Source organism: Lepidochelys olivacea (genome assembly GCF_965140295.1).
Source record: "Lepidochelys olivacea isolate rLepOli2 genome assembly, chromosome: 8".
Lineage (NCBI taxonomy): Eukaryota > Metazoa > Chordata > Testudines > Cheloniidae > Lepidochelys > Lepidochelys olivacea.
In genome coordinates this window covers 65,944,628-65,953,701 of record NC_140418.1, presented here as the reverse complement: position 1 = coordinate 65,953,701, position 9,074 = coordinate 65,944,628, and the positions used below count along the sequence as shown (strand labels likewise).

General features: G+C 41.3%; 1 protein-coding gene across 1 annotated transcript; it reads left to right on the top strand.

The window, feature by feature from the left end:
• The first annotated feature begins 2,005 nt into the window (after nt 1-2,005).
• ZNF281 (zinc finger protein 281) lies at nt 2,006-8,514 on the top strand. Its single transcript, XM_084636571.1, has one exon. It carries the CDS (start codon nt 3,713-3,715, stop codon nt 6,332-6,334), a length of 2,622 nt encoding a protein of 873 aa, XP_084492697.1. The 5' UTR covers nt 2,006-3,712; the 3' UTR covers nt 6,335-8,514.
• Nucleotides 8,515-9,074: the final 560 nt, after the last annotated feature.

The following is a 9,074-nucleotide window of genomic DNA, read 5'->3' as shown; positions in this document are numbered from 1 at the left end:
AATATTTTGTATTGTCTAAGTCTGCCTTGAGAGTTCATACTCCCTACTGTCAAGACAGAGATCTCTGATTAATGAAATATTGAACAATTTAGCTATTTCATTTAATTGTTGTTACTTTTCTCTATACTTTTCCTTATAATCCTACATCTCTCACTTTATTGCTATTTTAGTTTCATTTTAAAAGTTGAATATTTGTGATTTTAGGTGTGTATGTATCTATATATCAAACACAAACATATGTATGCATGCATACATATATTTTTATTATAGAACATGGTAATAAACGATAAACTTTTTACTGATTGCATTTTAAAAGATATTTAGAAATATAAATATTTGCTCTTTTCTTAGTTTGTTTTAATAGCATTTTTGATGTTTTTTTATTTCATGTTCAAAAGACCATTCAGGTGTGACATAAATTTTTCTAATTTACATTTTAGATTCTTTAGTCCTGAATATTTTATTGCCAAACAGTTGAATAGCACAAATATTGTAGGCAATGTACTCCCACATTATCAAATAAATGCTCAAGGTACAGCTTATAATGTTGAAAAATAGAAAAATAAATTGACCTTGATGAAGTGTGTCTTCTTTTGTCTGTTCCCAGGAAAGTTTATTTCAGGTATTTCTACTGCTGAAATGATTAGAGTTAACAGCTTTTTCCCTCCATTTTATTTTACAGGGTCTCTTCATCTTCCTGATATATGGGGTGTACAACACAGAGGTAAGTCTGCTTAGAGTATCTCAAGGCTGACAGAGTGAATGAGAGAAATGACAGGTTTCTTATCTTGATAACTGAGGGACAAAGTTGGCTTTCCATATGAGTGTCCTACTGCCCTTCATGCTTGGACTAGCTTATATGCATCCCATCTTACCATTAAACATAGACACCCTGAATAAAGGGACAGACTCATTTCTCATAGGCATTGACTAATATTTTACTGCTGCTTTTAAGTTTTTGAATTCCTAGTCTTTTTTTTAACACTTAGTTACACTTGACAGTCTTAAACTTTCACAATTCAAGTTGGTTTTTATATATAACTAAGTTTTAGTTTGCATGCTGTTTAAATGGAATTGCATTTAGAGTTACATGAAATGTAGCAAGAACTAGTCTATCTTAATAACTGACTTCAAAATTCTGTAGGGTATAGAAACATCTTATATCCCAGGTTTAATATTTACATCTTTTATATATTTTGGAAGACTTTTAAAATCTACTGCAAGACTTTCTAATAGCTGCAAATAGGCCTCTGGAAATTACTTCATGATCTTTAAAGGTGATAAAATATATATCATAAATATATATATATATATGTGTGTATGTGTGTGTGTATATATATACACATAGCAAATGGAATGTAAAAAAATCCAAATGTTGTTGTTATAGTTTGTGCCCTTACAGTTCCATTCATGGGAAAAAAAAGTTTTAATCAGTTCAGTAGGAAGTTACTAATACACCTGGGTGCATATTATATTTGGGATGCCATATTAAAAACCCATCGAAATAAATAAATAAATAAGCTTTGGGAATCAATGGTTGGAAATTAAACATAATTTTATTCAAAAGTTAGTAGTAGTCAAGGCTGCATATCTAGTTTAACACTAGTGAAAATGAAGAAAAATGTCAGCTGTAATCTTTCATGGAGAGGTTTTTTTAAAAAAATTAAAGTGGTGTGATTGTGAATGTGTTTCTGGAGTTGCATCAGTCCATTATAATTACATTTGGAAGGATTAGATTTTTACTAGTAAATGTCAGTTAACATTGATTTCACCGAATACACACACACTGACAAAATCTCCATCAATAATAATAGAAATGTACAGATAGGCAAAGAGAAATGCTGCTTGAGAACTTCTTAGTTTAGTTTAATATTTACTTTGTAGATGCTGATGTGATGTTGACAATTTGTGTTTTAATAGTTATAAGGCTTTAACTTTGTATACCTGTGTGTACTGTCATTAATGGTAATTTTCTGCAACTGTGAAAATTTAAATAGATAAAAGTTGAAAAAAATGCTTGAAATATACATTTATATATGTCAAAATTACAAAAAAAATTAAAATCAAATTCTGCCAAAGCTAGTAATAGTGAAGGGATTTTCATCTATGCAACTAAAATGGCAAGCAGCACCATTAATCAGGCATGTGCATATCTGTTACAACTGTGTGCTTAAAGTGTGTTGCAATTGGGCTGTACTGATCTGAGAGGAATTATGTAGTGGTCTTCAGGTATATTAATGATCAGTTCTCTAAATGTACAATTAATTTGCTTGCACAGTTTTCTTTAACTGCGCTCTCTTACTCTGTGCTAATTTTTTTCGAAAGAAAGGGTGAACTATCTGGCTGTGCTTTCCAATTTGCACTTTTCAGATTTCAGAGGAAATGCCCACAAGCAAGTATGCATGTTATGAATGTATACACATATACAATCAATACGCCAAATTTGGATATCCTTACTCTTAAGTAATATTTCAGGAGCGGTTCTATTAATGTCCATGAAGTCAGTGCAATATGATGCTAACGTGCTAAGGATATCGGAATCTGGTTTCTTATAAATACATAAACTATTAATTTCTTCGTGTGTAGAAGGGGATTAATAAATGCACGCATGTCAAAGTAATTATTTTTGAGTCTGACGACAAAAACAATACGCATTTAGATCTCTATCCCAATCCTACAGATACGTTGCAGGAGTGAAGATGCACACGTGGTTTTACTTGGATTAGGCCTAGTGTTTGTTGGTGGGAGAAAAGCGGTGCGTGTCGTCGTCCCCCGCCGCCTCGTATCAGTTCGGCTGAGTTGGCTGAACACGCCTGAGGCTCCCGAGGGAGACCTGTCACACCCCGCCACACGTGGGTTACACGAACAGGTCTGAAACACCGTTAGCTGCCTGTGTTCTACCCTGGGCTACGTAACGGGGCACTTCGGCCACAACACACAGGGGCAACGTCACACATGCTCGCTTGTGTCTTCACGGGGCTTCTCCAGCGGGCTCGGCTCCCTGCACTGCGAAGCGCAGCCTGCGGGCTCGCGCTGGGACCAGCGCCGGCGGCGACGCACAGGTGCAGGACCGCGTGCTCTGGAGGGTGGCACCCGGCTGCGTGTGGCCACGGCGAGCGCCCAGTCCGTTACCCGTACTGGCTGCAGAGCAGGGCTGGGGCAACGGCAACCCCTGCCCCGCTCTGTGTCACTCCGCGAGCCCAGGGAGGGCAGCTGCACCCGGGCCTCCCCCAGCAACGAGGTGCAATCCCCTCCCCCTCGGCCTCTGCCCCCGGGCGCAGCCCAGGCGGCCTGAGGGGCTGCAGGGCAGAGATGGCTGATGGGTGCGAAGGGGGGCAGGGTGGTGGGGTTCTGTTACGCCTGCGCACTGGCTGCCCAGCGCTGCCCGCCCAGCGCGGCCCTCTTGACTGGGTCGTTCCCAGCATGCCGCGCGCCGCACATGCGCAGTGTCGCGCTCGGGGGCTGCTAATTCCATTGTGGAGCGGACGCGGCGTTATTTTTGACTGGAGGCGGCGGCGGGAGCCGTAAGTGCAGCCAGGGCCGGGTGCTGCCCGTCGGCGCGGGTGGGGCGGTGACGATGCGCCCGGGCGGGGCCGGCTCGGTGAACCGGCGCTGAGCAGCACCCTGAGCGAGCGGCGTCCGGCTGCGGGCGAGCGGCGGGTCCCGCAGCCCCTCTGGGCCGCGCCTCCTCCCCGGCCCGGCTTCCTGGGGGATGAAACTCGGCAGCGGCTTCCTCGGTGGCGGCAGCAAGAGGGCGGCGGCCATGGAGCCCACCTTCCCCCCCAGCATGGTCATGTTCAACCACCGGCTCCCGCCGGTCACCAGCTTCACTCGGGCGGCCGCGCCCCCGCCGGCGGCCCAGCACCCCTCGCAGTGCGTCTTGCCGCCGCCCCCCTCCGCCGCCGGCGCCTCCGCCTCCTCCTCTGCGGCGGCCGAGCCTCCCGCGCCGCCCCCGCCTCAGGACGTGACTTTCAAGAAGGAGCCGGCTGGGGCTTTCCCTTCCTCTTCCTCGCAGAGGAGCCACTGGGGCTTCCTCCAGTCGCTGGTGAGCATCAAGCAGGAGAAACCCAGCGAAGAGGAACAGCAGCAGCACTATGGGGGGCTGTTTGGAGGGGCTGGGGAGGAGAGGCACCCAGCCCTGAGCAGTGGCAGTGGGGAAGGAGCCAGCCAGAGTGTGATTCAGGACCTAAGCCTCCTCCACCACCTGCACCACCATCCCCACCGGGACCTGTTACTGAGCGGCAGGAGCGAGAGCACCCCTGGGGGCTCCGATGAGCCAAAGCACGACACCCATGGCAAGAAGGCAAAGAGGCCAAAGCCAGAATCTCAGGGAATCAAAGCCAAGCGCAAGCAGAGCGCCTCATCCAAACCCCCACTGGTGGGAGACGCAGAAGCTGCCATCTTGTCCTCAAGTCAGAAACCTCATGTCTGTGAACACTGCAGCGCTGCCTTCAGGAGCTCCTATCACTTGCGCAGACATGTGCTCATTCACACTGGGGAAAGGCCTTTCCAGTGCAGCCAGTGCAGCATGGGTTTCATCCAGAAGTACTTGCTCCAGAGACACGAGAAGATCCACAGTAGGGAGAAGCCATTTGGATGTGACCAGTGCAGCATGAAATTCATCCAGAAGTACCATATGGAGAGACACAAGAGAACACATAGTGGAGAAAAGCCATACAAATGTGACACTTGTCAGCAGTATTTTTCAAGGACTGATAGACTGTTGAAGCACAGACGAACATGCGGTGAAGCCATAGGTAAAGCAGGTGCTGGAATGGAACCTGGATCATCAAATCATAACATGGGGAGCCTGGCTGTGTTGTCTCAGGGAAGTACAAGTTCTTCAAGGAGAAAAAGTAAAACAAAAAGTATATCCATTGAAAACAAAGGACATAAGTCTAGTAATAAAGTAACTGAATCACAAGTTGCAAGTAATATGACCATGCAGAATTATGCAGTAGAGATTCCTGTTGTGTCTTCCAGTGGTAGCTTAGTTGGTGCTGGCATGGAAGAATTACAAAAAAAGGTGCCAAAGTTGGTCTTCAAAAAAGGAAACAGAAAAAATGCAGACAAAAGTTACCTTAATTTTGTGTCACCATTACCAGATATTATTGGGCAAAAGCCATTGCCTGGGAAACAAAGTGGCTCTCTTGGTATAGTAACCAATACTGGTGTAGAAGCTATTGGTCTTCTCCAAAATGCAGGTGGAAAACCAGGTCAAATAAGTAGCAATTATGATGATGCCATGCAATTTTCAAAGAAAAGAAGATATTTACAAACTGCCAGCAGTAACAGTGCCTTTTCTATAAATGTTGGACATATGGCCTCCCAACAGTCTGTCATCCAGTCTGCAGGTGTCAGCGTTATGGATAATGAAGCCCCATTATCTCTCATTGATTCAACATCTCTAAATACTGAAATGAAGTCTTGCCATGACAAGTCTGGAATTCCTGATGAAGTCTTGCAGAGTCTCTTGGACCAGTACTCTCACAAGTCAGAAGGCCAGAAGGAAGATCCTTTCAGTATAACTGAACAACGTGTAGACTTGCACACCTCGGGAGAACATTCAGAGATGGTTCAAGAAGAAAATTTGAGCCCAAACTCTCAAACAGCTTCAAATGATAAGGCAAGCATGTTGCAAGAATACTCTAAATACCTCCAACAAGCTTTTGAAAGAACGACCAATAGCACTGGTTTTGCTTTTGGACCCAGTTTCCAGTTTGTTAGTTTGTCTTCAACTCTCCATAACCACAGTTTGTTTCAAGACAAACAGATATACACTACATCTCCTCTTGAGTGTGGCTTCAGCCAGTCTGTTACCTCAGTGTTGCCAACTGCATTGCCAAAGCCTCCTTTTGGGATGTTGCTTGGATCTCAACCAGGTTTTTATTTATCTGCTTTGGAGGCTACTCATCAACAGTTGACTCCTTCTCAAGAGCTGGATGATCTGATAGATTCACAGAAAAATTTAGAGACTTCATCAAACTACCAGTCTACATCTCAGAAATTGAGTAGCCAGAAGGAACAGAAAAATTTAGAATCTTCAACAAGCTTTCAGATTCCACCTCAGGAGTTAGCTAGCCAGATAGATCCCCAGAAGGATGTAGAGCCTAGAGCAACATACCAGATTGAGAACTTTGCACAAGCGTTTGGTTCTCAATTTAAATTGGGTAGCAGGGTGCCAATGACTTTTATCACTAACTCTAATGGAGAAGTGGACCATAGAATAAGGACTTCAGTGTCAGATTTCTCAGGGTATACAAATATGATGTCTGATGTAAATGAGCCATGTAGTACAAGAGTAAAGACCCCTACCAGCCAAAGTTACAGGTAAGGTCCCAAGTGTGACCAGGCTGTGGGGTCTTTTTAATGTAATTTTGTTTTATTTTGATAACACTGCCATTGGAATGTTTCTACATGGTCCTGTTAAGAATAATGTAACATGCCCTTTCAATGCAACTTTTCATATTTAGTTTATTTTGTTAGTGTGATTTTTTTTTTTTAAGGTCTGTTTATTATGGGTTTTAATAAAAAAAATCAATAGCTTAAAATAGTTCTTTTTGCTCAAATGACAATGTTTAGCAATCCAATTTACATATATAGAGTGTCAGGGAATAGCCCAAAAGTTTAAAATGCAAAAAATTAACTTTGTTCCTAGGATTAAGGTTTATTCTAATTGCTTTACTCTCAGGAAAGTGTAACGAAGCATGGAAATTCTATGCACCATTAGTGTACTGGAACTTCCAATTTACAGATCGTGGCAAATATACTTCAACATTTAAGGAAGGGATCTAAAACATTTTCAGACTGCTGTCTTATATCTAGGGTGATCCAAAATTCTGAGAATTTTGCTACCTACATCTTGCTGTAGCTTTTAATATACTCTTCTTCCAGGTGATTCATTCCAGATTGGTGGGGCAAATGTTCTTGGATCCATGGTAAATGCCTGGAATGATAGCTTTAATATAAACAATAATGTCCCCCGAACTCCTGTACAAGGCTGTAATTCCATAAAGAGATTCTAGTGACATAAGCCCTGAGAACAAAACTTAAGTGGCTTGTTCATGTTATTAGAACCCCAACTTGAAGCTACAGTCATAACTTATATACACTTTTGGGATACATTATTTATTATACATGGTTTAAAACAGATCAGTGTTTTGCCCTTCCTCTGTTAGTATGCTGGGTCCTCTTTCTGCATATTTTGTCGTCCTCTCTGGTTCAATCCTACATGGTTTGTGGTCCTTCCCTGGTTATTTCCCATCTTAACAGTTGGAATTTGAAAAGATTTACATTCCAGAAAGTGCATAATTTATTATGTACTTACTGATGTCTTATGATATCAAGTACAGAAAAATAAAAATGTAAACACCCATGTATTTTATAATTCTATTAAGGTTTCCATGTACAATAAGAAATAATATACTCCCAATTGTACATAGTAAGGCCCTGATGCTGCCTTGGGATTTGCTAACATGGACATCTGTGTCCAGCAGATCCCAGTAACTTCAGTGGGTCTCCATATAGGTGCCCGGGTCCACAACATCATCTCACTGCAGGCTTGGGGCCTATGGCTGCAATTCCATTAAAGGTTTCTGGCGATGACAGACACCACAAGGGTGGAGCTTGAGTGGTCTGTTAATGTCACCATAACCCTTTAATGGAATTATTGCCATACTTTATGTATATTTTGTGGTACATTATTTATTATATGTGAATCCTGATTAATGCCTGTGGAGCTACGGAAACCCAGAATTGTTCGTGGCCATTTGAAGCTGCTGAAAGGCAGTGGCACTGCTCTAAACCACTTTTTTGAAAATGTTTTTTTCTGCTTAGTTTTTTTTATGTAATTTTTGGTGATGTTTATGCTGATGGTTTTTTATGTACTCTTGGTGATGTTTCAGTCTTACGTACTTTTCTAGTGTCAGAAAAGTACCAGTGGTTGTTTGCAGTCTTCTTGTGTAATCAGCCTATTACAGGTTTCCATGTATAATAAAGTAATTAACATTGTGCAAGTGTAAAACACTTCTGATATGAAAGTCGTGTTTTGAAAACTATGGAATTATTAAACAAATTGTTAAAAAAAAATTGGGTAATTTATCTCCCATTATCCACCCTCCCAAAAAACCCAAACCTAAACCCTATTTCTCTAAGTGAACTATCACCTTTTTACTGTTAGCAGGCTTGCTTCCACAGAATTAATCTAATCTCATTAACTTTTTCTCTAAACTTGATTATGTATTTCATCCTTATTTCAATTTAGTGAGGTAAGCTTCCTCTGATCACCAGGCATGAAGCCCAGTCTGTCATCAAGGGATGGAGTAGACCATAACTTTTGTAGGCCTCGTACTTTTTATCATCTCTTGTTTTGCAGAGGTTATGATTTACTTTCTTTATATTGTGTGTACTGGATATTGCATATGTATTCTGATTGTTTGCTTTAGCTTAATAATAAAAAACTATTATTCACAAAATCATAAAGAAGATATCACTTATATTATCCAGTCACACTTCTGAGACATTTTTATTAAGAAAATTCCATAAAATGTTTTAAATAGCATTGCAGAAGCAACATTATAGCTTGATGGTATATTTTAAGGTATTTTTATTGTAAGTTTATGTTCTTTTAGATCAATAAAAATACTCTTGGTATTTTAAGTATGCAGACTTAAATAGATTATTTTTTACTTTTAGATTATTTTTTGGTTTGGAAATTCTTATTTGAATACACTATTAAAAAAATTGAGCCACATAACACCTTTAATGTTTAACTTTCCATTGAGATTAGTTAGATTTTGCTTAAACTAGTTGACCAACATGATCCTCTATGTTGCGTATGGCTCTGCACAGTGGTAGTGCACGTACTGTAATTTGACAGGTTTCAGAGTAACAGCCGTGTTAGTCTGTATTCGCAAAAAGAAAAGGAGTACTTGTGGCACCTGAGAGACTAACCAGTTTATTTGAGCATGAGCTTTCGTGAGCTACAGCATCCAAGCTCTAAGTCTCTAAGGTGCCACAAGTACTCCTTTTCTTTTTACTGTAATTTGAATATTTTGTAATTTACTTGTTGAAAA